At 46.7% G+C, this 26,546-nt stretch overlaps 1 protein-coding gene across 1 annotated transcript in view; it reads left to right on the top strand.

Annotated features, from left to right (window-relative positions):
* Positions 1 to 675: 675 nt before the first annotated feature.
* LOC124481918 (neural-cadherin-like) overlaps positions 676 to 26,546 on the top strand; it is a 50,617-nt gene continuing 24,746 nt past the window's right edge. The window contains 11 exon segments of the mRNA XM_047042209.1: positions 676 to 860; positions 1,119 to 1,344; positions 4,038 to 4,242; positions 6,736 to 6,847; positions 9,097 to 9,346; positions 15,845 to 15,987; positions 20,979 to 21,151; positions 23,251 to 23,419; positions 24,302 to 24,472; positions 25,266 to 25,438; positions 26,052 to 26,219. Coding sequence (XP_046898165.1) covers positions 734 to 860; positions 1,119 to 1,344; positions 4,038 to 4,242; positions 6,736 to 6,847; positions 9,097 to 9,346; positions 15,845 to 15,987; positions 20,979 to 21,151; positions 23,251 to 23,419; positions 24,302 to 24,472; positions 25,266 to 25,438; positions 26,052 to 26,219 — 1,917 coding nt within the window. The 5' untranslated portion in view covers positions 676 to 733.

Consider the following 26,546-nt stretch of genomic DNA (forward strand, 5'->3'; position numbering starts at 1 on the left):
CATGTGTTGATGTGAAAAGAAAAGAAACATTTGTAGTGAAACCCTTCACCTGGAAGCCATCTCTGCTTGCTGGTTCCAGATATAACCGTTGTACATCGCAATCTGCTTATCATTCAGGATCAACTTAGAGAGGCTGACATTCAATGCAATTGTGTTTTGAACATTAGTAGCCTATAGGAACGGAATGCCTGCAAGAAGGAAGTCAAAAACAATAAGGACAACTGAAAGAATTACAGTGGGATGAAAGAGGGTGCCTTTTTGCGTGTTGTTTTTGTTTAAGTTGTCATTTTTGTGTGCATGGAAGTGAACAAAGGATTCCTATTATGAGTGCTAGTTCTGTTCGTGTATTTTCTGCAAACTGCAGCTCTTGATTTGGTAAACGTCGTGATTTACAGATTTTGATAGAATGCGGTGAGGCATGGTGCAAATTTGACAATCCTGGAATGACACCTTCATTCCCTAAAACCCAACATCATTTACACTTACGCTGGTTTTCTGACACTCTTCTTTGTGATCGTACATCAGAGAGAATGTGTGCTGTGTTTGTCTGTGTGTATTTGTGTGTGCCTGTTTGTGTGAAAATGTTGCCCTCCCTCCCTCGCTCCCCCCTCCTCACTTTTTTCCCCTTTCCTCTTCCGGTTCCTGTTCCCCTCCTGTGATAGGGTCAGATTGGTACCTGGTGAGGGTGGAGCTTACGGTGACAGACGTCAATGACAACGTACCAGAGTGGACCATGGTGCCCGCCCCCTACCTTGCGGTGGTCTCCCCTGACACGCCCCCTGGCTCTCTGGTGTACAAGCTCAACGCCCGGGATGGAGACGAGGGCAACAACGGGGAAGTGGAGTACTTCCTGTCTGATGGTAAGTCACTTCCTGTTTTGTGTGGGTGGGGAAGGACTGAAATTGTTTTTTTCTTCGATTTTTGGCACCCTACTCTTCATCATGCTAGCCCACACAGTATCAATAATACTATCTACTGGGCTGAAATCTTTGATATTAAGAAAACTAATATTGGGCCCTAAGAGCTATTCAATCCATTCTCTCCTTCATCAAACCTATCAAATAATCAGTGAGATTAAGCAAAATTGATCGCTGTCGTCTGTACCACCACTCCTCCAGGTGGCGACGGTCGCTTTGAGGTGGACAGGAAGAACGGCCAGGTGCGGACCACGGGACTCCCTCTCCAGCGGGACAGGGAGTATCTCTTGACTGTGGTGGCATCTGATAGGCTGGGCAGCCGTAGTTCTCCCGCAGTGGTCTCCGTGGTAGCGGGACCACGGGCGCCTCAGTTCGCTAACACCTCCTTCACCATCGCTATTCCAGAGAACACACCCGAGGGCCAGCCGTGAGTATACACATTGAGTCATTTAGCAGACATTCTTATCCAGACACAGCAGCACATTCGCGTATACACACACACTGTCAAAACACACACATGCGTACACCAACGGGCACACTCACACTGCAATACACATGTACACACACAGACACACATATACACATAGATAGCAGATGTACAGTTGAACGCTTACTTTTACATGCAATGCATTCACAATTAAATTGTGAAATATTTGCTACAAAGGATTTTGAAGGAATCAAACATTAAATAATGAGAATAATACTTTTATCCTACTGACTTCTTATTGAGATGTTAATTGAAAAAAACATAATCGAGATAATAAACTTTCTTTTCTTCATGACTGTGACAACCCACAATCAAAGCCTAAATGTTTTGGCCTTTCACGCAAACAAATATGTGTTAAATCATGATTAATCACAGCACACAATGTGATTAACCCAGCTAATAAGTGAAGTAGGATTTTATTGTTGTTGCTGTAATGAGTAATGTGTTACGCCTTAAAAAAGTTTATAAAGGAGGTTACATAAATACAGCAATAGAGCAAGATGACACGCTTGAATAATTACACACGCAGATACACACACACTTACATATTCTGTATAAGCAAATGCACTCATACACACATTTATGAATACCCACATCCACACTTACCTGAGCAGTAGGTCATTCTTCCTGTGTAGTGAACGTTTCGACTCAGTCCAGCAGAGCGTGAGGCTCTCAGTGCAGGCTCAGATCTCCTACCTCATTAGATGGGTGAGATCATGTATGATGATGTGTGTTAAACACGGATTACACGCATACACACACACACACGCACACGCACACACTCAGGCACTATCAACCCAACCTAGTTCTGCTCATTATAACACACGCTTATACTGTTCTTATCTTATCTATGCATATTCCTGATTAAATGAACCCTGAGGTTTTTTCTGATGTTGGTGTCATGTTGAATCATCAGTACCAGGTTATAGGTACCTCTGTGTTGACCTTATCTCCTCTCTTCGTATTTGTGACTGACCAGGTATTGCATTCTTATCTCAGTGGAATAGAGGCTGGAAGGACAGGGAAAGTTAAAAGACTGTTCATATTATGAAACAAATCTGGTTCAAATGTTTGTTAAATGTAGGGTAGGGCATATATGTATGATTTGTAAGGTCGGGCTGTAGCGGGGTATTCACATTTAAGATTATAAATACTTATTCTATGATAAAGTATTTAGTTAAGGGGACACCATCTCAGGATTTGTTTATGTAAAGGGACTGAGGAAACCTTATTGAATAATAGCCTTCGTAATAATCAGTCTTATCTTAAGTAGTGAATTCTATGAAAGTAGAGCAGATCAACAGATAACGTGAGAGGTACACGAGTATTACACAAGTTCAAGTTCAAGTATTTTATTTGTAAGGTACACAGAACAACACAAGGTTAGACTGGGCACTGAAATTCTTTAGACAAGACAACGCAAGCACCTGGCATAACATAACATATAAGTACACGGAACACAATCATCTATTTAAGAAAATGTAATTATAATGAACAAATACCAGATAAGTTGTGGGTTTTAAGTTGGGTTAATTAGTTGGCTAAAGCAGTACAGTAGGCCTAGATTCTAATGAGAGCGAGCTACACAATGGCTGTGTAGAGCGAGTGTGGAGGGGGAAGGGAGAGAGAGTGAGAAAGAGGTACAGACAAAGATGTAGGCCTCTATAGCAACAATGGACGATCAATGGCAACTGACCTAACGATGGTTAGGTTAAATCATTTGTAAACTAAAATCAAACGTCAACAATTAAATCACAACATGCCAATATGTCACAAGTAAGAGATATTGCAAACCGCAGTTACTTTTGTCGGTTTGAAGAAAAGGTTGAGTCAATAGTTCGTTATGTCCAACGAACCGAAAGCGGAATCTCTTGTCAAAGTTCCAGGCGCTCAGTGAAAGTGCAGGTTGAGAGGAATAGGTAGAAATGATGCGTTCACTTCAGTTTCATTCCTACGAACATGCTCGGGTGATTGTATATTTGGGGCCATGTGAAGGTGACCTCCTTCATTGGTCAGTTACTCCCCATCTTACTCCCCATCTGGGTTTCATCCTGATATCTGCCTACAGGTGTGAAGTGGCTGCTAGCTTTGAGTTCCGTTATCTCAAATGTCCATGGAATGCCTAAGCTTCTGAATATAACAATAGAACATTCATAAATGGTTTTGTTAGTATGACACAATTATTTTGGATCTAATATTGACTAGCGTCACTCTTCCTGAAGGGAAGTTATAATCAAACATCAATTAAACAATATTCTAAGTAAATGAGAAAAGCACACATTATAACACATCAACTACTGTCATTGAAATAGTGTCCATGAGCCATGTAGTCCTTGAGAATATGTTTGTAAATCCAGAAAAGTAAGTTCTTCCTTACAAATCCTTTGTCTGATACTATGAGGCCGTGTGGCCTATGTTCCTGACCATGCTGGGCCAGAAGCTTTGAAGCTTCTCCTGGTAAGAACAGGGGGGGGGGAACCCCCTTTCTCCTTGTCGGGGGTAGGGGAAAGGTGTGATGGCACGTGGTGTGTAGGTGACTCTGCTAGAGGGCTAACATATGTATTTTACTATCTCTCTCTCTCTTTCTCTATTCCTCTCTATTCCTCTCGATCTCTTTTTCTTCCCCTCCCTAGATTCCTGGTCACTCCAGCCATGTCATTCCAGAATCAGCCAATCAGCTACAGTCTCCTAATCAATCCCAGCAGCCTGTTCTCCATTCAGGAAGAGACAGGGGACATCAGTCTGACTCGGAGCATCGACTACGAGGCCGACCAGCATCGGTACCTCCTGTTGGTCAGAGCCAGCGAGAGCCAAGGCAGCCTCAGCAGCGCTACTGAGGTTGGTGACATCATTGTGTTTTCATCCATTTTTTAGTCGTAGTACTATTAATATTTACAGTAGCAGAAGTGGTGGTAGTAGTTATAGTGGTAATACTTACCAATAATAAGGACCACTTTATTGTAAAGATGTATATGGTTGCGTTGCTCTCTCTCAGCCCTGTGGTTAAAGGGGTTTTCAACCCCCTGCTGGCATACCGGGACACCATGAACCGCCCCTCAGCCTAGTTATCGTCACATTAGACAAGAGATCCTCCCTCCCTGCCTGCCTGTCTCTCGCGCTCTCTGGCTGTCTGACATTTACTGCTCTGGTCTGGCCTCACCCTGTTCTTCCCTTGCCCTCAGGCACAACAGGCGAGCACAGAGCACAAATAAAGAGAGAAATGGGGGAACAGGGAACAAAACCCTCGGGCAGACAGGACGATGGAGGGATGGGGCGAGAGAAAGCTGGAGGGATAGACTGGAGTAGTGCTGTACAGCTTATGGAGAGAGAAAAAAAAGAAAAGAAAAAAGAAAAGTGGTAGAAGGCAAGAGGTCAGCTTGTTTGTGCTTCTGCTGCACATTGCCCTGGCACTCAGCCCAACCCCAACCCCCCCCCTCCCCAACCCCCTGCCCACCCCCACCCCCACCCCCACCCCTTCCTCCAGGCCAAGAGCTTGAACTTCCATACGGTACCATCACTTTGAAGCTGCATCCATGCTATCACTGGCTCACTCTGTAAACACTGCAATGCATGGGGGAATTATGTGTCTCACATGAAAAACATGGTGCTGAGTAGAGTTAAAGTGCACACTTGGCCCTCCTCAACGCCATCTTCTCACAGCCGTGTATCTGCTCTCCGCTCTCCGTATCTTCAAACGGGTGTTTTTCTGTTAGTAAATGGGTCTAAAGTCAGTCTTAGAAAGGTTCCAAGGGGTTGTTTGGTTAGCCCTGTGGGGAACTGTGAAACCCCCTTTGAGAGTTCTCTCTCTTCTGTGAACTGGAGTCCTTGCTGTTTGCCATTTATTATCAGGCCCTGTACTCCTACTGAGGAGAAAGCAGCCATTAGTTACCTAACCAAGCAGAGAGCTGCCCAGCCCAGCCTTTCCTCCTCTCTCCTCTCCTCTCCTGGTGCTCAGCAATATTAAAGCTGACTGACTCTCAAATCACATCCTCCTCTTCATCACAGCTCTCTATTGCACACACACACACACACACTCAACACACACACACGCTGACAAATAGACATGCTAGTACACACACCAACCCACACAAAAGTCACACATTAAGACTCCCTGACCCACACAGTCAGACAGATTTGATGTGCGCATGTGTGTTAAGAGATTGGGTTCCATAGCTGCAGGCTGGATGATGACAGGGAACATCTGTTTAATAAAGGCAATGTTTCAGGAGAAGAATTCTCCAGACGAACAACAGAAACAACAATGATAATCATAATAATCTTTCATAGAACTTTTTCACTGAAAACACAAAGGCACAACGTCAAGGCAAAGCTAACTTTGTGGCTCATTTAGTCCTGACTTACAGAAGGGAGTGAGTGGGAAGCAGAAAGAGGGGAGGTAGAGAGGAGGGAGGAGGAGAGGAGGGAGGAGGAGAGGAGGGAGGAGAGTAGGGAGGAGGAGAGGAGGAGAGGAGGGAGGTGGAGAGGAGGGAGGAGAGGAGGGAGGTGGAGAGGAGGGAGGAGGAGAGGAGGGAGGAGGAGAGGAGGGAGGTGGAGAGGAGGGAGGAGAGGAGGGAGGTGGAGAGGAGGGAGGAGGAGAGGAGGGAGGTGGAGAGGAGGGAGGAGGAGAGGAGGGAGGTGGAGAGGAGGGAGGAGGAGAGGAGGAGAGGAGGAGAGGAGGAGAGGATGGAGGTGGAGAGGAGGGAGGAGGAGAGGAGGAGAGGAAGAGAGGAGGAGAGGAGGGAGGAGGAGAGGAGGAGAGGAGGGAGGAGGAGAGGAGGGAGGAGGAGAGGAGGAGAGGAGGGAGGAGAGGAGGGAGGAGGAGAGGAGGGAGGAGGGAGGAGGGAGGAGGGAGGAGGGAGGAGGGAGGAGGGAGGAGGGAGGAGGGAGGAGGAGAGGAGGGAGGAGGAGAGGAGGGAGGAGGGAGGGAGGCTGGGTGAGAGAATGGAGTGCAGAGAGAGGCTCATTTGGTCCAGGGCTTATCTCATAAGGACTCTCTTTCTCTCTCTGCACGTTCTGATCAGAAAGGACTCAGTCACTCGTATTGGACTGTTACATGAAACCTCCCAGCTCTGGTCTTCATACCAAACACACACCTGTACTCACACACACACACCTGTCCACACACACACACACCTGTACTCTCACGCAAACACCTGCACTCACTCGTACAGACACCTGGACTCACACACGTTTTTCAGGTAAACACTCAAAGACAGGAAGCTCATTCAGAACGCATTCTCTTCTCTTTGCCTCGTCCCCCTACCTCCTCCTCCTCTTTCTGTCTGTCTCTCTCTTTCCACCGTCCCGTCCTCTTCTTCTCCTCCCTGCCAGGTGCGGGTCATCATCGTGGATGAGAACGACTGTGTCCCTGAGTTCCTGCAGTCCATCTACAGCAAGGACGGTGTTCCCGAGACAGTCACCACGGCAACATCGCTGCTGCAGGGTGAGTGAGCACTCACCCCCCAACCGCCCCCTCTCTCACATCTCTTTGCTCTCCTCTCTCTACATACAAAATCCCTCAGTTTCTTAAAAAAATCATCTTTCTAACTCTCTCTCTCTCTCCTTCTCTCTCTCTCTCTCTCTCTCTCTCTCTCTCTCTCTCTCTCTCTCTTTCGGTGTCTCTTTCAGAGACAGCCTATTGTCTCCTGTACATCAGACAGCCTTGTTCTATGATGTGATTGTAGCGGGCAGTTTACCGTGGCCTGGGGGTGGAGGGGCACACATAGGTACTCAGAAAATGATTTAAAGAGTTGAGTGGAGAGAGGGAGGGATGGAGGGAGTCTTCGTGATGGAGAGGGAGCTAGACCTGCATGCAGCAGGAATACTAAACAACACACGTCCCAGTTTCCTCATCGTGTGGTGGGTGGCACAAGTGACCCGTATGAGGTGAACAGACCAGACTCCAGCTGGAACTGACCAGTCTGCAGAGGTTCCCTGCAAAAAGGGACACAGCATGCTGGCTCAACAGGTGAGAGAGAGAGAGAATTAGAGAGAGAATTAGAGAGAGAAGTATTTAGAGAGAAAGAGAGAGAGGGAAAAAGAACGGTAGGATCTGGGTCACATCTACGGGGACCTTTAGGCCTAAGCTTTCAAGGAAATGATAGATTCAACCATGTTTCTTTTTTGTGTTTACGTGTCAGACCAGAGGTTTACAGTGAAGGAGCACAGATTAGGGCCCTGTCCACCGGATTAACAATGTTGGAACACCAGCATCTGATTGGTTCAGGGCAAATACCAGTCTTCCTGGTTTAAGGCAGCGCTGTCCCTGTGCACAGCCTTCTGGGAAAGAAGGATTAGAGGCGGGATGAGCGTGGCGATCTACTCATCTGTGCTTGAGTGTGTTTGTGCTGCCCAATGGTCGTCCCAGAGCTGGGCTTCTCTCCTTATCCTCAGAGCACTCTTCGAGGGCTCCCAAACGGACACCGTTGTTTCAGAAATACCTACTTACAGAACCACATTTACAGGTGGAACCTTTAGTTAGTAAAAAAGTCACGAGACTTGATATGGTCCTTCTCTGAGCACTAGAACCATGTGTTCCTGTTCCACTAGGATGGTGAAGAAAGTGCAGCACTCTGGAACATCCGTCGTTAGAGCCTCCAGACCAGTCTGAGAACTGAGGTTGGGAGAATACACAGACACTGATAGGATGTCTACTTCTGTAAACTCAGGGACACACTCACTACAGGGTCAGAACACACTGACATAGACACAGACAAACACACTTTGGAAATGAAATACTGACTCTGTCTCTGTGTTCAGCCCACGTGAATGTACACTGTCAATACAAGACATAGTCAAGGATTGAGGCTTTGTGCTCAAACAATCGGAGAAGAGCTTGTGCATGTGGCTAGCAGAATCACCACCTGTAATCCTCACAGCACACGTTGAGACCAGTTTAAAAAGATGTCAATGAAAATGTCAACAAGGATCCCGGAAAGTCTAAACTTTGCTCTGATCTCACACGTGTGGGGTAAACCCCCCCTACAGTGATGTGAGACACCACACTAATCCACCCAACCAGAAACAGATGCAGCTGTTTTTCACTCTGGCCAGAGACCATAGCCTGAAGACACACAAGTCAGTGTGATCCATGCTATGCTGCAGCGTCAGGAGAATCACAGAATCGTAGCATTGAGAGGTCTGCGCTGAAATGTTCTTGTTAGCGGAAAATATGCTTATTCCAGTCCCAGGTGGGTCTCCCTCTTTTAGCAAGGCAATCAATCTGCTCCTGGCTGGCCACTCCGTGAGACTGGGAACGCACAGAGGGGAAACAGAAATGTTGCAAACAGCGGCCTCCCCCCGACCTGCAGAGCAGGAGAGAGCAAACACGAAGGGACACGTCTGAATTGGCAATAACTTAACGTTGGTGCACTTTCAGAGTGACAAGTCAGAAGACTGTGCAGTAGTTGAGACTGCTCTGACTCTCTACCTCATCTTCCCTCTCTCTTGCTCTCTCTATACATCGCTTTTCCTTCCCCCCCAGTGTTGGTTTCTTCACATCCTTTCACTTGTATCTCCCCTTCTCTTTCCAGCAGTGTCAGCCAGACACTTTCATCTCCACTTTCTCATTGTTCTCCTACCTACCTACCTACCTCTCCCTTCCATTCTTTCTCTCTCTCTTTCCCCCTCTGTCTCTCTCACCCTGTTTGTATTATCCATCAGTAACCCCATCCTGTATTTTCTTTCTTTCAGTGTCAGCCAGTGACTGTGACTCAGACCTGAATGCTGAGCTGACATACTACACCCTGAGTCCCGACTTCAGCATCTCCCCCCACGGCACCATCTTCCCAGGGGGGGCACTGGACTACGAGAGACCTAACCACATCTATGAGTTTGTCGTCATGGCGGTGGATAAAGGGGAGGTGCCTCGCACAGGGACGGCGACGGTCCGTATCCGCATGGCCAACGTGAACGACGAGGCGCCCGAGTTCTCCCAGCACGTGTGAGTACTGGTTTCCGGTTGGCCCTGCCCACCAGGAAATCGAATAAACATCCAATTTGATCTGTTCAGATATGGCCCTTGTTATGACCTGTGGCAAATAGGGCTTGAAGGTTTCCCGCTGATTAAGACTGATATCTACCATAAACCATCAGACAATACAATAAAAAACCCGAAACAATAGAAGAATAAATAACCCAAACAGATAAATACATGAATCTCAAAAGGGAGTGATCCAGTGAGATATCCCCTCCTTCAGAGATGGCTGGTGATGCCAAATATGCAGAGAATCCATCCTGCATGGAACTGTCTTCAATGTCTGAGTGATCAGTCACGTGACACCCAGCTCTAGCTGACAGAACACATCTCTAATCTTGTTTTGTCTTCTCTTGCTGTGGTGCGTTGCACCAGATGTGTATCTGTCATCTTACCCATGGCAGTGTGCATCAGCATCCATCCTCGCTACTCCCAGCTGCCTGCCTCCTCCCAGCATCCTCCAACAGCTGCCCTTACCCAGAATCCCAAGCGCCTGCCAGTTCCCAAAATCCCACACAGCTGCATTGATGGCTAGACCATCACACAACCAGACCATCACACAACCAGACCATCACACAACCAGACCATCACACAACCAGACCATCACACAACCAGACCATCACACAACCAGACCATCACACAACCAGACCATCACACAACCAGACCATCACACAACCAGACCATCACACAACCAGACCATCACACAACCAGACCATCACACAACCAGACCATCACACAACCAGACCATCACACAACCAGACCATCACACAACCAGACCATCACACAACCAGACCATCACACAACCAGACCATCACACAACCAGACCATCACACAACCAGACCATCACACAACCAGACCATCACACAACCAGACCATCACACAGCCAGACCATCACACAGCCAGACAAACACACAACCAGACCATCACACAGCCAGACCATCACACAACCAGACCATCACACAACCAGACCATCACACAGCCAGACCATCACACAACCAGACCATCACACAACCAGACCATCACACAACCAGACCATCACACAACCAGACCATCACACAGCCAGACAAACACACAACCAGACCATCACACAACCAGACCATCACACAACCAGACCATCACACAACCAGACCATCACACAACCAGACCATCACACAACCAGACCATCACACAACCAGACCATCACACAACCAGACCATCACACAACCAGACCATCACACAACCAGACCATCACACAGCCAGACAAACACACAACCAGACCATCACACAACCAGACCATCACACAACCAGACCATCACACAACCAGACCATCACACAACCAGACCATCACACAGCCAGACAAACACACAACCAGACCATCACACAGCCAGACAAACACACAACCAGACCATCACACAACCAGACCAGCACACAGCCAGACCATCACACAACCAGACCATCACACAACCAGACAAACATACAACCAGACCATCACACAACCAGACAAACACACAACCAGACCATCACACAACCAGACCATCACACAACCAGACCATCACACAGCCAGACAAACACACAACCAGACCATCACACAACCAGACCACCACACAACCAGACAAACCAACAGACACAAGCACACAAGCGGGCCTAGAGACATAAAAGGGATATAGGAGGAGGACACGAAACATACGTATACTGTATATATAGTGTATATATTCAGAGAGTGAATAGAGAACTTGTTGGAGGAAGAATGGAGGAGAAAAGTAAGATGTAACTGGTCCTGGCTCATGTCCTCCACTTCCACTCCTGTTCTCAGTAGTCTGTCAATACCTTACATAGACACACATGCACACACACATGCACACACACACACACATGTGCACACACACATGCGCATCAATTCACAACCATAATAGGCTTCTGTAGAAGGGATGTCTGGTGGTGCGTCAAGACTTAGTTTTTGTGTCTTTGGCAGCTCGCCAGTGCTTTACTCTTCATTGTCCGATTTTCTGCCAGCTAGCTCTGCAAGCTGGTGAGGCAGGTTCAATCAGCCATGCCCTGGGAAGTCACACCCACATCTCTGGAGAGAGAGAGGAATTGTGAGTGTGTGTGCATGTGAGACAGACAGTGTGTGTGTGTGTGTATTGACGGGTTATTTGAGCTGTGCACTGTGGGGTGTTCAGATGAGGGTTTGATGGGATGGTTTTAGGGAAGGTTTTGTTTTGGGTGTTGATGCGTGTATATGATCAGAAAGCCTTTACGTAAGATATGTCTGTGTGTGGGTGTGTTTGTGGGAGTGGGTGTGTTTTCCAATAAATTGATTTCCTGTCGGCAGCAAGACGTTGGTTCAGTTTTTCTTCCTGTTCATTCCTGTCTACCGACAGCAGATTTCTCGATGACACATACATACACACTCACACACATACACACTCACACACAAGCAAACAAACAGACTATCACAAACACAAGAGCGCTATGAAATCAGTCAGATCCCAGACACGGCCCGAGTGTACGTCCGACGGGGGCATGGCCACATCTGTTACGTCAGCACCCAATCCATATCCCTGACTCTATCGCGCCTTCGTTAACTTCCTTCTCCTCCTCCTCTTTTTGCTTTTACTTCTCCTTTTCTCACTCTTCCTCTCCTCACTCCTCCTCCTTTCTTACAAAGAATCCTATAGACCAATTATCACCCTACGTCACACGACTGTCAAGCAGGCTCAACTGCGCATGTCGGTTGCAAAAGATGAACTTCTCCCGGGTCTATTACACTTGGAGTATCAATCAGGTCATCATATATCTCTGGCCACTGGATTGCAGGGCTTGACATAAACCTTTTGAGGCACTTGTCCTTTGGATATGTACATTTACGTTTCACTTGTCTATTCACCAAAGTCACTTGACCACGATACATTTAAATAGCCTGACCAAGTGATCGGGCAAAACTAGCCTGGCTAACGGAAGTCGCTTTCTCAGGCAAATGATGAATGAAACAGGCTCGGTTAAAGACATCCAAGATGCTGGTTATCTTCAACAGGCTCGTATCTACAACAGGCAGTCCTCCCAGACATTTCTGGTGTAGAATGGTGTGAAATACAACATTGTGCGCACTGCCAGTGAGCGACACGAGTCTGACTGATGCTAACGTCAAAACTGGGACGCTGTCTCACTCAGATTGCCAGTTTTAAACAAATCACAAAAATAATCGGACCAGCTGGCTAAAAGCAGAATTCCCGTATCTCTTGAAAGCTCGACTTTTTAGATGTAGAATTGACTGTAAAACCGAAAAATTATGAACTTTGTGACATGACGTGAAGACATGGCTGCCACCTGACTATGCGGTCTACCGGGCAACATTCTCACTCCAATTTCAAGACTTTTGTGATCCAAATCAAAATTCTGATGTGACAGATCAATGGGGAATTGCTTTTTCTCTTTAAGGCTGTCCTCCTCAACCTTTTTGGCCTTTTCAAATCTAACTACTTGTATGATCCGTGTGGTCTTTTTGCCGTTTTAAATGCATCCCGAATGTTTAGAATCAAATAATTGGTCCGTAGGCCAGACTTCTTTTGTCCATCGTTGTTTAGACCATACACCTGATGGATTTGTAAATGTATTTTTGGTGACCTTCCACCCTAGCCTGGCTGCCAGCCCAACTTAGCCCCGCCCACAAAAAGATTTGGTCGGGAACTTGGGTCTGGGGAAGCTCGGTTGGGGAAAAACTATGTCCGAACAGGAGCTGTTCGGACCAATGAAATTGTCAGGGCGGGCTTTATACGATGATGGACAGATGATCAACAGTAACGTAATCAACCACGTCACCAAAGAGCACTTGGGTTGAATTAGTTTTCAACAAACAACATATTTTGTTGCTCTGATTGGTTGTAGGTCTATCCAATTGAGCGAAGAGGCATTTGTTTTATGAGTTCGGTTGAAACACACCCCATACTCACAGCCCAACGGAGAGTTTTCAGACTAGAATTATGAGTATGACAACGTCAGGCTACTTCCACCCCCTTTTCCCTCAAGATGTGACAATTCAACTTTTGACATCTACTTGGACGGGGGCAGATTTAGACAGATGTAGAGATCGTGTTTTCTAACAATCATACTTCTGCGCTCCTTCTACCCCTCCACCCTCTCCTCTCTCATTTCAATGCCACTCACAAAATAGGTGACCTCGACTTTGAGCTGTCAGTCATTTGTCAAGACCCTGTAACTTTATGTGTCTGTGGCGAAAGACACAGGAGCAGACCAGAAAGGGAGACTGTGTGTTTGCACTTTCCCCACGTCCTTTATGTATGCAAATATCTATGTGTGTATTCTATGTATGTCTCCGGACATGTGTGTGCCGGTGTAGTTAAGTGCGTAGGTGTTTCTCTGTTGTCAGACTATGTGTTTACGTGTCACAATGTGTGTATTGTGACACGTCTACGTGTGTTTGTGGTACTCAGTGTGTCTCTGACGTTGTGTGTGTGTGTGTGTGTTGATGTGCTAGAGGTGTTATCTGGTCTCACAGAAATCTAAGGCCTTGTGAGACTGATGACAGACCAAAGGTTGGTGGTGTCACACATGTCGACCACAGTGTTATATAGCAGGAGAGGGAACTGTTGGGGCGGGGGGGGGGGGGGGGGGGGGGGGGGGGGGGTAGAGGGTTTTGCCACGCTGGGACATAAATCACAGGCATGAAACGCCTGTCAGCTTTCCTCTGTTATCCATCAATCACCTCTCTGGGAGAGAAACTGATGAGCACAACCTATCCACTTCCTCTAGTCACCTCTCCTTTCTCTTTCTCACTGTCTGTCTGTCTTTTTCACTCTTTATCTGTCTCTCACACTCCCTCTTCTAAATTTCTTTTTTTAACTATTTCATTTCTCTTTCTCCATCACTCTCTAATTGGTATATATGGTATATACAGAATACAAGTAGAGAGAAAGAGAGAAAGAGAGAGAGAGACAGAGAGAGAGAGAGAGAGAGAGAGAGATAGATAGTATTTAATACCCCCTGTATTTTGGTTAGGGCGTTCTGCTCGAGCGCAAGTCAGTCAGTATTGTTTGGTTGGTAGTTAGGACAGGTAAGGGTGGGCTGTCTTTTATTTTCTTTGCTTTGGTCCCGTCCAGCCCCTTCTCCCTACTATTGCCGTGGCTAATAAATGCCCTTATTTGACGGTGACATTGTGTCTGTGCCCTTGCTTGCACCACGACTCCATGCCTCTTTTTCTGACCACTGGGGGTTCTTGAGCAGTGTGGCGTAGCTTCCCCTCCCTAACGGGAGTAGTGCGTAACACTCTCTCTTTCTGAAAATCTTTCTATCTTTCTCATTCTTTCACTCATCAGTGTTTTCTGTGAAGTTGGCTGTCCATCACAAAACCAGCACATACAATTGCTACAGAATGACTAAGACCTTTGTCTAGTGCACTGTTGAATCATTGCAGCTCATTCTGTCTTCAGAATGACAGAATAACAGGGATAACCGCAGAGTACTGGGAACTTCATTGGTCCTTTTCATGGAACTAGGATTTGGTATGGGTTTGAGTCATGGTGGCATTACAGGAGTCTTGTTAGGGTAATGAGCTGCTGTAGAGATGCCTAACATCCAATGATTAGCCAAACACCAAATAGAAGTCTTGAATTGTGTGTTAGTGCGTGTGTGTGTGTGTCTGTGTCCACAAGAATAGCAATCTCAGGAAAATTGAATTTGTGAGAACATGTCATTGGTCCTCAGAAGTGTAAGTGCTATTTAATGGGGGGTTAGAGCTGGGTGTTAGAAGTTAAGTATTGTTTTAAGGTTAGTGTTTGCAGCAAGGGTTAGGGTCAATATTAGGGTTAGGTTCAGGCTTATGGGTTTGGAAAAAGAAAATATTAAAATTGAATAAATAGTGTGTCCCCTCAAGAATAGCAATACAAACTTGTGTGTGTGTGTCATTGAGGTTGGTCTATTCTCTACAGATATGCTCACACCTCTTATGTCACGCTCTCATCATTTACCAGTTACACGGAAGTCTCCAGCAATTATACAACACCACCAGCCTGCAATGATACCGTACCAGACCACCAGCATCTTTGTTATGTATATTATGACCTCCCAATTTTACCACCCCAAAACACACACACCTGCACACAAACACACACACATCAATCTCCCTCGTGCCACGTGTAGTCATTACACCACTTTGTATTTTTAAAGTAATTAATATGAGTCCACAGTCTGGTGTGTCAGGCATTAATTTTATCTTTCACACAATTCCATGTCATCCATTAGAGGAGAGGTGTTGATTATGGGATGTCTGGTGGCTGAGCGGTTAGGGAATCAGGCTAGTAATCATTGCTGGTTCGATTCCCGCCAGTGAAAAATGACTTTGTGTCCTTGGGCAAGGCACTTCACCCTACTAGCCTTGGGGGAATGTCCCTGGACTTGCTGTAAGTCGCTCTGGATAAGAGCGTCTGCTAAATGACTAAATGTGAATGTAAATGTCTGTGTTGTTGACAGCTACCGGACCTTCGTCTCTGAGGATGCAGGACCCAACACATTGGTTGCCACGGTGTTGGCTAAGGACCCCGATGGTGACGGAATCACGTATAAGATCACAGCAGGGAATGAAGAGGGAAACTTTGTAATTGACAGCCATAAAGGTACCCACACGCGCACCCCCTACACACACGAGTACACTCCCACTTACAAATTAAAAATACAAACACACACCACATGCCCACATACACACACTCAAACAAACATGTGAAATGTGATATGAAATGAAAATGTGTGAAAAACATCACATATGCGCATTCACGGCTAAATGTACAGATGAACTCACAAATGAACATACACATACAGACACGCACACATGCTCACACATACACATACACACTCTCAGTCGCTCAGTCACACACAGTCAACCTGAGGATCACAACACACACTGAGCAGTGTGTTCTGTGTTTGTTTAGGCAGGTTTAGTTTCCTCAGAGGGCAGATTTACTGTCTGCTGTTTTGTTTAGGACTGTCTTGTCTTTCGGCACATTTCAGAATCAATATTCCACAGAGAAAGCGTTAAGGGTAGAAAACCAATCTCTGTGTCGCATGGACCTTTTTATAAATTGGACCATCAGATCAGCATATCACATTAAACGGCAATAAGATGACTTTAACAAATTCAATTACTGACGAACTTCAAGGTGCAATTTCCTGTGTTCGTTTCCAATGACATTCACTGTCGGCTGATAGAGAGGATTTTCTCTGTTACGCTCAGGTAGAAAACACACAACTCTGTTGGCTAAAAACACAAAGGAAAACACACACACAGAAACACCCACACAGACACATCATTACAGGCTGTATTTGGAAGGGGTAGAATCCACCAGTAGAATATGTCTCTTTGACATCTATGTTTGGAGCCTGTCAAGGGACAACATCCTGTAAATGAAATCAATGTGTAAGATGGACGTCTTTTCAGCATCTATCTCACAGTATCTGTCATGGACAGGTCAAATGTTTGGCCTCCAGTGTTTGTGTGTTTGAATGTGTGTGTGTGTGAGTCTTTGCCCATGTTTCATTGATCGGGCTGCTGTTGTACGTCCACTATTCTCCATCATTATTGATCACCACATCAGGTTTTGATACCGTCACCTGTGCTTGTATAGAACATGCTACTGCACACACAGTCTGTGATGAAAACCTGCCCACTCATTTGATTTGTTAGGAGACGTTGTGCCTAAATTCTTCAAAACTCTCCCGGTCTGTGTCTACAGCAAGTCTATGGCCCTGTTTCTCTTTCTTCCTCTCTCCCTCTCTCTCTGTACTTTCTCTCTCCCTCTTGATCTCTACCCTGTCTCTCTCCCTTCTCCTGGCGTTTCTCTCTCTCTTTATCTCCCCTCTCTCTCTGTCCTTTATTGCTTCTTATCCATGGATCTTTAGATCTTCTCCACTGTCCGGAAATTTCCTCAATCATTCACAAGGCGCTGTCTTTTTTTATTCTCTGTGGGATAGTTAGACGTACGACTCTACCCTGTTAATCTGACTATAACTCAGAGAAGAATATGTTTTACTGAGATTTACCTCCGTTATTAGGACTCACACAGGCAAGTCAATAAGATGATCACCCAGCTCCTATTGAGCACATAAATACACAAAGGGCACATTTATGTTGGAACTCGGCAGAAGGAACTATTTAACGACCTGACATCAAAATATTTGCTCCGATTAACAGGTATATCATCTCTATGGTTCCGTCTAAAACTCTTCTCCATTTCTTCTCTTTTATCTCCCTGGTTTGTTTTGGTCTTTGTTGAGAAGAGAGCAGAGATTAAAATACATGCAATGTTAGGGTGATAGCAGAATGCATGAATACGTGTAGCTCATTGGAGAAAGACTGGTTTGTCATCCGGTCCTCCCTTTCTCTCTGTCCCCTCCTTGTCTCAGACCACTCATTTATATAACTTCCCCACCACCGCACTCCTCCTTCCTCCCCCCTTCCGTCCTCCATTGCTTTCCCTCATGCTGCTCCTGTCGTCCCTCAGGGCAGTCCTCGCTCTTTCCATCCCTCCATCCCTCACTCCCGCCCTCCATCCTCCTCCTGGCTTCATCCCACTGTTTTGGGGTGAGATGCTGATAAGAGGTGGCATCCGGAGGGAGCCAGTGGCCCCCCTCCACCTCCTCTCTCCCTCCCTCTCTCATCCCCTCCATCATTTGAAGCGACGTGTGCTCAGTGACCCCTGAGGAAACATCTTCTCCATGGTGGATGTGTGATGATATGAGCTGGCCCTTCTCACGGCCCTGCCTCCGCGGGGGGACCAGGGGCCTCTGACGCACCCTGCCTGTCTGCCGGAGTTCTGACAAACACACACGCAGGCAGGCAAACACACACATGCACACACAAGTAAACACAAGCACGCACGTAAACACGCACGCAAGTAAACACACATGCACACACAGGCAAACGCACACGTACGTAAACACATGCCTGAATTCACACGCAAGTGAACGCGCATGCACACACAAGTAAACATCCATGTCAACATGCAAACAAACACATGCACACCCAAACACACTCGGGCGCAGGCCAGCAGACACACACAAACATTCAGGCAAACACACCCTCGCACTCACACAAAGATACATCCATACAGAACATGCATCGTTCTAACAGACACGGCCATGAGCAAATGCACACACACATTTACTCTCACTCATGGCACATTTCTCAAATATTAAACCAGACACATAGTGTATGCTTTCTCCGCGGAATGTCCTAAAACCACTCTCTCAACCCACTTTCAGACACTTACCAACCATTTCCTTTGAAGGCTTTTTAGCCCTCTCTGGTGCATCATGTCACATGAGGACATACACCAGGCTATATTCTTAACTTCCAGTGCTGCACACGGCAGGGCAGACCAGCGCTCGGGTTTCTTTGTGAGCTCGCAATTTTTATTAGAAATGTCACATTTGTTCCACTGCTGTTTTCGTTTGCACGCCTTGAGTGCACAGGGCAGCCACCTAACTGGAGATTGGATAGAGTGGAGAATAGTGTGCATCTCAAACTCATTTTTGGCAGACACTGTGGGCCTCATTTACTAACATTGCAACCGCAGCCTTAATCTGCGCCTTTGCCAAACTGCGCCTGCATGTTACTGCCACCATGGGTGATTTGAGGAAAATAAATTAAAAGTTCAGCAAACAGGAGATAGAAATATACCCACCAACTTTTCTTTATACCCTCCCAGCAGCGGTAATCTGCGTTTTTATTCAAGTGCGCTGTATTTGTAAATACGGTGTTATGTCTTTACCCGCTATTTCACTAATGACATGAGCGCAGTCCTGTTAGTAAATGCGGCCCTGTGTGTGTGTGTGTGCAAAACTCTATCAGTGCACGTGAAAGTGTGTATGTTCATGGGGAGGATCCAGGCTGAGGAACAAAACAGCTTGCTGCACTACTTTTGCACTGGCATCACATTAACCCGCACCTTTGAGAGCATGAACGATACTTCACCTGAACATCCACCAAAGTTTCTCACATGGTGTCTGATCTCTCTTTCCTCCGGGTATCATGTGTATCTGTGTGTGTTCGTATTTGTTCGTGTATTAAACAGTGCATGCAGAACATGTCTGTTCAAAAGCTGCCTCTATTGTTGGGTAATGTGTGGAGATGTTTCTTTTCAGACCCCCCCCCCCCCCCACACACACACACACACACCCACAAACAGCTTTTTCCGTAGTGATGTGCCCCGTGTCCTGGCCTGCAGAACAACGGGTGACGTCCACCCAAGTGGAACAAGGCACAGTGACAGTCTCTGTAGCTCTGCTCGTAAACCCATACACACACATACAGTATGCATGGGCACGCTCACAGTTTCATTAACAGGCAAAAAAGGGTACACGCACACACACACACACTTCCTGTCACATTCCCCCAGAGAGAAGCTCACATCACATTACAATTGATTCCATGTCCCTGGTGCCCTGACTGCGCACCCCCAGCAGCCCTGTGTGGCATGCATCAGTTAGGACACACTGAAGCGCCCCCAGCACCCCCCCCCCCCCCCCCACCCACACACACACAGTACACACTGTTGGCTTACCCGTGATGGGCGCACACACACACACATGCATGCATGTGCCAGGACACGTACGTATGCATGAACAGTTGCACAGATACATGTTTGCACACACACAAACATACAGACATTCATATACACACACACACATCCTGACATCCCTCGGAGCGCTGTTTCATGTCACCCTGTCAGGCAGAGATAGAAGGTCTCTTAAGATTTCTCTCAAACATGATTCAATCCAACACATCGCCATAGAAACAAACGCTTGACAATGTTCTCAATGTTCTCATCTCCTCTCTGACACTGTCTTACAGGACGACAAGATAACAGAGAATGCATTAAGTGTGTTCACATGAAACCCTCCCCCACACACACACACACACATAAACACACTAGCTAACACCAGTACCAAAGGCCTGCTGAATACAGAGCAGAGAATATGTCACTCAGGAGGGAGCGAGCCATGCAAATGAACCACCCACACCAGGGCTAAGGCCAGGGAGAGAGGAGGGGGAGGAACAGGGTGGGGGGTGGGGGGCCTGGGGGGGTTACGAGGGGGTATGAGGAGGAGGGGGGAGGTGGGGTTTACTGAAGGGAGGGGGTACCTCATGAAGGAAATGTGTGCATGCTGAGTTGAGGGAACCTGTCTTTGATGTCATGGTACTGTCACTGTGGATGCCACTGCCTCTAAAACACAAATATAAATATTCTATTATTATTGAATACATTTTGGGATGACATTTTCTGGACATTTCTCATCTCACATTTGTGCATTATTTAGGCGAATGACTCTGAGACTGTTTGGGAGATAAACAGCATCAATTCACCAGAAACTGTTACTGTAAACTTTGCCCGGGGTTGGCCAGTTGCAAAACATAAGAGTTTTAGCTCTGAAAGATTACTGAATGAAATGACTCTCAACCTCTTTTAATTGGAGAAATGAGGATTAGCTACACACCCACGTTTCAAGCAGCTTCACCTGTAAAAGGTTCCTTGAATGAATTCATACTATACTTTACATTGGTTGTGATTGGTCCCTCGGTTTATATCGTGTTGCTGATTGGCTATCCCAGGGCTGATCCGTCTGCGCTCCAGCCCGCCTCCTCGTCTCCAGGGGGTAGAGTATGTTCTGAACGTCACGGCAACGGATGACAACGCCTCAGGCGGACCTCAAGAGCTGTCGTCAACGGCACAGGTCATCGTCGGGGTGGACGATGTCAACAACAACAAGCCTGTTTTTGAGAAGGTGAGACATATGCTCACACGTTCTCTCTCTCTCTTTCTCTCTCACACTCACACTCACTCACACAAGCTCTCTCTCACACACCTTGAGCACATTCTGCACACCCATGAGCGCACACACTCTGCCTCTCACCCTGTCTCGATCTCTGTCTCATGCTCTCTCTCCCTTTCTCCCTTTATCTATCTTTCCTTCCATCTTTCTTTATTAGCTCTCTTGCTCAGTTCTCAGGGGGACTGGTGATTTGGCCCGCCTCTCGCCGTTACCACATCATCTGAGGCTTTTTAATTAAGTTGGATAAAAAACATATGCAGAATCATCACTACCTGACCACTTTTTTTGCAGAGGTCTCAATTTTAAATGAGCCTCGTTCTTGGCCCCAGAGATATGCAGTGTTGATTATTCCTGGCTGCAAGTGGATCGCCATCTCCCTGGTGAGGGGAGCGCCGGTTCACACATACGCTCGCTTCACCTGTTTAGGAGCTTCCGATCTTTCATGTGCTCGAACAATCCTCCCCTCCCTCCCTCCCTTGCTGGCCTGCCACAGTCGCTGTGAGCTTAGGTCGGATTTCTTCTCTCAGGCCAAAGCTGAGAGAGAGGGATTGAGTCAGAGGGCCTCAGCTGTGTCCTGGAGGCCCTCTGTAGACGGGGGCCAGGCACAGCACTGGGAGGCCGTTGTGACCCTCTTCTCTCTGGTGTCTTGCTCTTCCTCCCAGCATCCCTTCAGCTTTGCCTCTTGCTCCACTCCTCTGCTGAGAGGCAAGGAAACGAGAGCAGAGCATGGGAGGGATGAGAAGAGAGGAGTGGTCAGGTGAGGAGAGGAGGAGAAGAGAGGTGAGCAGAGGAGAAGAGAAGAGAAAATAGGAGAGGTAATGAGAGGTGAGGAGAGGAGAGGAGAGAAGAAGAAAAAAGAATAGAGGTAAAAAGAGGACAGCAGAGGAGAGGAGAGGAAGATGAGCCCCCTGTCATTAATTAGCTGTCTGAAGTGAGCATCAAAGACCAGTGTTGCAGAATTGATCTGGGATTTCTCTGTCGACAACTGTGTCTTTGACTGATGATTAGACGGAGATAAGATTGGAAGATGTGGAAGTTCTCACTCACTCACTCACTCACTCACTCACACAAACACACGTACACACATTCACACACACACTTCATGTATGAGGTGGGTCAGGGGGTGTGCCTCAAATCAGCAGAACCGAGAGAACCAACTCCCTGTCAGGCTTAACATCATCTCTGAGAATCTCTGAGAATCACAATGATTCAAGGCCGGTTAAATTTAAACACAGATGGATGTCAGCAGAGCAAAATAATGATGGCAAAAGCATACACATGTCCAACTGCTCCACGCCTTTCTTCCTCCTACAGTAATAGCTTGAAAAACATGGTATTCTTCTCATAGTACTTTTATTTATCTATATCTCTCTCTTTCTATCCCTTTATCTAACATATTTTTTCTCTATCCTCTTTGAGAAGCTTCTAGTGTCTGACCTTAATCTCTTGATTGTCTAACACCGTGGTTGTTAGACAATCTGTTTTATCTTCAGAACCCAAACCTTACCTTGGCCATCAAGCTGAGGACAGACACTGGCAAACATTCAAACATGTTAGTTAACAAAACAACAAAATGCTGATAAATTATACTGGTACATGATGGTAACTGCTTAAATAGATGGAGAGATGGATAAACGGATAAAAAGATAGAAAGATTGACAGACAGACAACAGACAGATACAGTGTGTAGTGTATGTGAAGCTAGTCATATTTGACAAAAACAAAATTAATTGGTGGCAATTTACTTTTATGTCTCAGCGTGTTTGGGATCCATACATAGCAGTGAAGTGCAGTATCCTGATAAAAAGTTCACACTTTCTGAGGTAATTAGCTAGCTGGGATTATTTTGCAGATATGCTGGGTAGAGTTCATGATCGATAGTAGGTTTCTATGAGTTATTGGGGAGTGCCTCATTGCTGTGTTTGCAAATGAAAGAACAATAGCAAGCCTATTTTTATAACTGAGATTTTGGTTGTAAGTTTACATTTCAAAATAAAAGTCCTGAGATAATAACAAGTATGTGTAAAATAACCAAAATGTCCTTCCCCCAGTGCCAGCAGTACCGGGAGAGTACCTCGGTTTTGGAGAATCAGCCGGCAGGGACCGTGGTGCTCCAGGTGCAGGCTGTGGATGCTGATGAGGGCTCTAACGGCAGAGTAACCTACGGCTTCATGCACAAAGACAGCACTGTGCCTGCCTTCACCATCCATCCTGAGACAGGTAACCCAGTAACCTAGTGGTACCTCAGAGGAGTTGATATACAGCTGAGGCTTGGAGGAGATAAGCCCTCTCTGGTGCAATCCCTTGATTGTCTTCATGTCTTCACTGCCTTTATCTTCTAACTTCTCTCCATCAATCTCTTTCTCCGACTTCCATTTCATCCTTTCATCTTCTTTCTCTTATACTTTCCTCGGTTAGGATGATTTCCCCTTCATTCTACATTCTGTTCCTGTTCCTGTCGGTCTGTTTCTCTTTCTGTATCTTGCCCAGTGTCCTACTCTCTCTCTCCGTCTCCCTGAGCCCCCCTTTCTCCATTTCTCTCTGTCTCTTCCTTCTTGTATGCCTTCAAGTGTTTCAAGAATTCAAAAGTTCAATCAAATTCTCTTCAATAATAACAGCCTTTCAGCAAGCTGCCAACCACTCAAAGTGGAGAGTGGACAGCATTTAAAAAATGTTCAAGACCTTTTAGAAAATGAAAGGCTTTGTGAAATATAACTGTTCGTTGGTCATCAATCATTAACCTTTTGCAGGTTGAGGGGGTAGATGGGTAAGAAAGAGACACACTTGAAGTCAAACGTCATCCCTAAAGTTGCTTTGAGTCAAAGTACACACCTTTCGCTGGATAATTCTATGCGTTCATCTTCCATGTGTTGGTGATCTTTCTTGAGCATCTAGGATCCTATGACCGTAACAACCAGTGAGGGATGTGCAGATCTCTGATATCAACACTCCACTATGTTGGAATACAGTCTACTGTAGTAACACTCACCAACTTTAGTTCTCCATTTACAGGAAACTACCAGTAATTCCTCAGCAAGGCTGGCTTGCTTGATCCTACTGATCCTAACGTTGCCACATCTTGCCGTGTCCTTGCCCTTGTAGGGGTGATCTCCTCGGCCAGGAAATTTGACCGCGAGCGCCAGCGAGAGTACGCTGTCACGGTAACAGCAACAGACCAGGCGGGTGACCCCCTGATCGGGATCTGCCAGCTGAACATCCTCATTCTGGACCAGAACGACAACAACCCAAAGTTTGAGAACCTCCGCTATGAATGTGAGCACTCGGGAACTCTGGCATCGCCAGACCAACTCTAGTTGTGAACTAGTTTGGAACCTTTCTTTTCATTTTACATTTTTAAGGGGTGTAATCAACAGGTGCAGACCAGAATGCTTCTGGACTCAATTGTATATCGTTGAATAGATTTGACCACTCAGAGCAACAACATATTGTATTTATTTATTTATTTATTTATAAAAATGCTTTAATGGCAGTCCTCTGTACAGTCACCGTTTTAAACCCGCCCCATATCAGATAAACAATTGTAATTGGCCAGGCACGTTTCAGAGGTGGAGAATTTCCCCGCAGAATAGAGGCGCACTCTTACTGGCAGTCTTTGTAAATACCACGGAATATACAATTAGCACACTTTACGCGTATCCTCCCACCTTTTTGGGTGGAACTCCCACTTTCCCCATGACCCTCCCACTTTCCCCATGACCCTCCCACTATCCCCACGACCCTCCCACTTTCCCCATGACCCTCCCACTATCCCCACGACCCTCCCACTTTCCCCATGACCCTCCCACTTTCCCCATGACCCTCCCACAATCCCCACGACCCTCCCACTTTCCCCATGACCCTCCTACAAACGCGTATTGAAAGTGCAACTTGCCTGATCTCGCTCATGTGGCAGGCAATCTACAATTGTACCCAATTGCGCCCTGTTTGTAAATAGCCGTTAAGTCACCCTTCGCGAACAATTAACGCCTGGAAACAGGCACAAACGGCTTGATAAATGAGGCCCTCTGTATCTGTCTCCCTAATACTGGTGTTTACCTGCTTCCAGACTTCCTGCGTGAAGACACTATGATAGGAACCAGCTTCCTGCGTGTGGCGGCTCATGATGACGACTTTGGCTCCAACGCCGCCATCACTTACTCCATGTCCCAGGAAGAACCTGAGTACCTCCGAGTCAACCCCCTGACAGGCTGGGTCTACGTCAACCAGCCCATCTCACAGGCTAGTCCCAACCACACACACACACACATATGGCTCACATTTGTCTCGTGTGAAATGCAACCACTGTCTGGTCTGAAATGTTACCTCCCTAGTGTTGGTGTATGTGTGTGTTTGGATGTATGCAAATGTGTGTGCAGGCGCTTAGCGAATCCTAGAGGAGTCTGAGCCCTGATGTGTTGAGGAGGTGTTAGCCATAAATTATTAGTGCTAGTCTGAGCCAAGGGAAGCTGTTGCTATGACGACAGTGGTCCCTCAGATAGTATGACAGTTTTGTCAGCATTGTGTCATCTCATCCGCCCATGTGTCATCAGTATGACCACATTAATTAATGGCTGATAGCAGGGTACACAACATTGTTTAATCTATGCCTATCTCTTCTCCTCTACTCTCCACTCCTCTCTCCTCTCCTCCTCTCCTCTCCTCTCCACTCTTCTCCTCTCTCCTCTCCACTCCACTCGAATCCCTCCCGTCCCCTACCCTCTTCTCCTCTCCTCTCCTCTCCTCTCCACTCCTCTCCTCTCCACTCGACTCCCTCCCGTCCCCTACCCTCTTCTCCTCTCTTCTCCTCTCCACTCCACTCCTCTCCTTTCCTCCCCTGTCCTCTCCCCTACAGAGGACATACATTTCCAGGGAAATTGTGGCGACCGACGGGGGGAACAGGAGCAGCTCTGTAGAGCTGGCTGTCACCATCACTGACGTGAAGAACCAGCCTCCACAGTGGGAGAAGGACAGCTACGACATCGTCATCCCCGAAAACACTGTCAGAGACACACCTATTGTGGTGAGGAAACACCAAAAAACACACCCACCCAAATGGACAGAACTGAGCACACCCACTACACACACATACAAACGCAGACACAAGAGCATACACACAGAAACGCTTGCTCTCACACACATACAATTACAGTACAAACACAAACACGTGTCAGTCCTCCCCTCAAGATCATGACTAGTCTTTAGCCAGCGTCACCACTGTGAACTGGAAGCAGATCTGGTCAGGCTTTGCAAGCTGGAGATATATAGCATGTTTAATGTCTTCTGTGAGGGCTGGTGAGTTGATGAGGCAGGGTTTAGTGAGGGCCAGGAGGGAAGGCCTGCTAACATG

The sequence above is a fragment of the Hypomesus transpacificus genome, chromosome 19 (assembly GCF_021917145.1).
Source record: "Hypomesus transpacificus isolate Combined female chromosome 19, fHypTra1, whole genome shotgun sequence".
NCBI lineage: Eukaryota > Metazoa > Chordata > Actinopteri > Osmeriformes > Osmeridae > Hypomesus > Hypomesus transpacificus.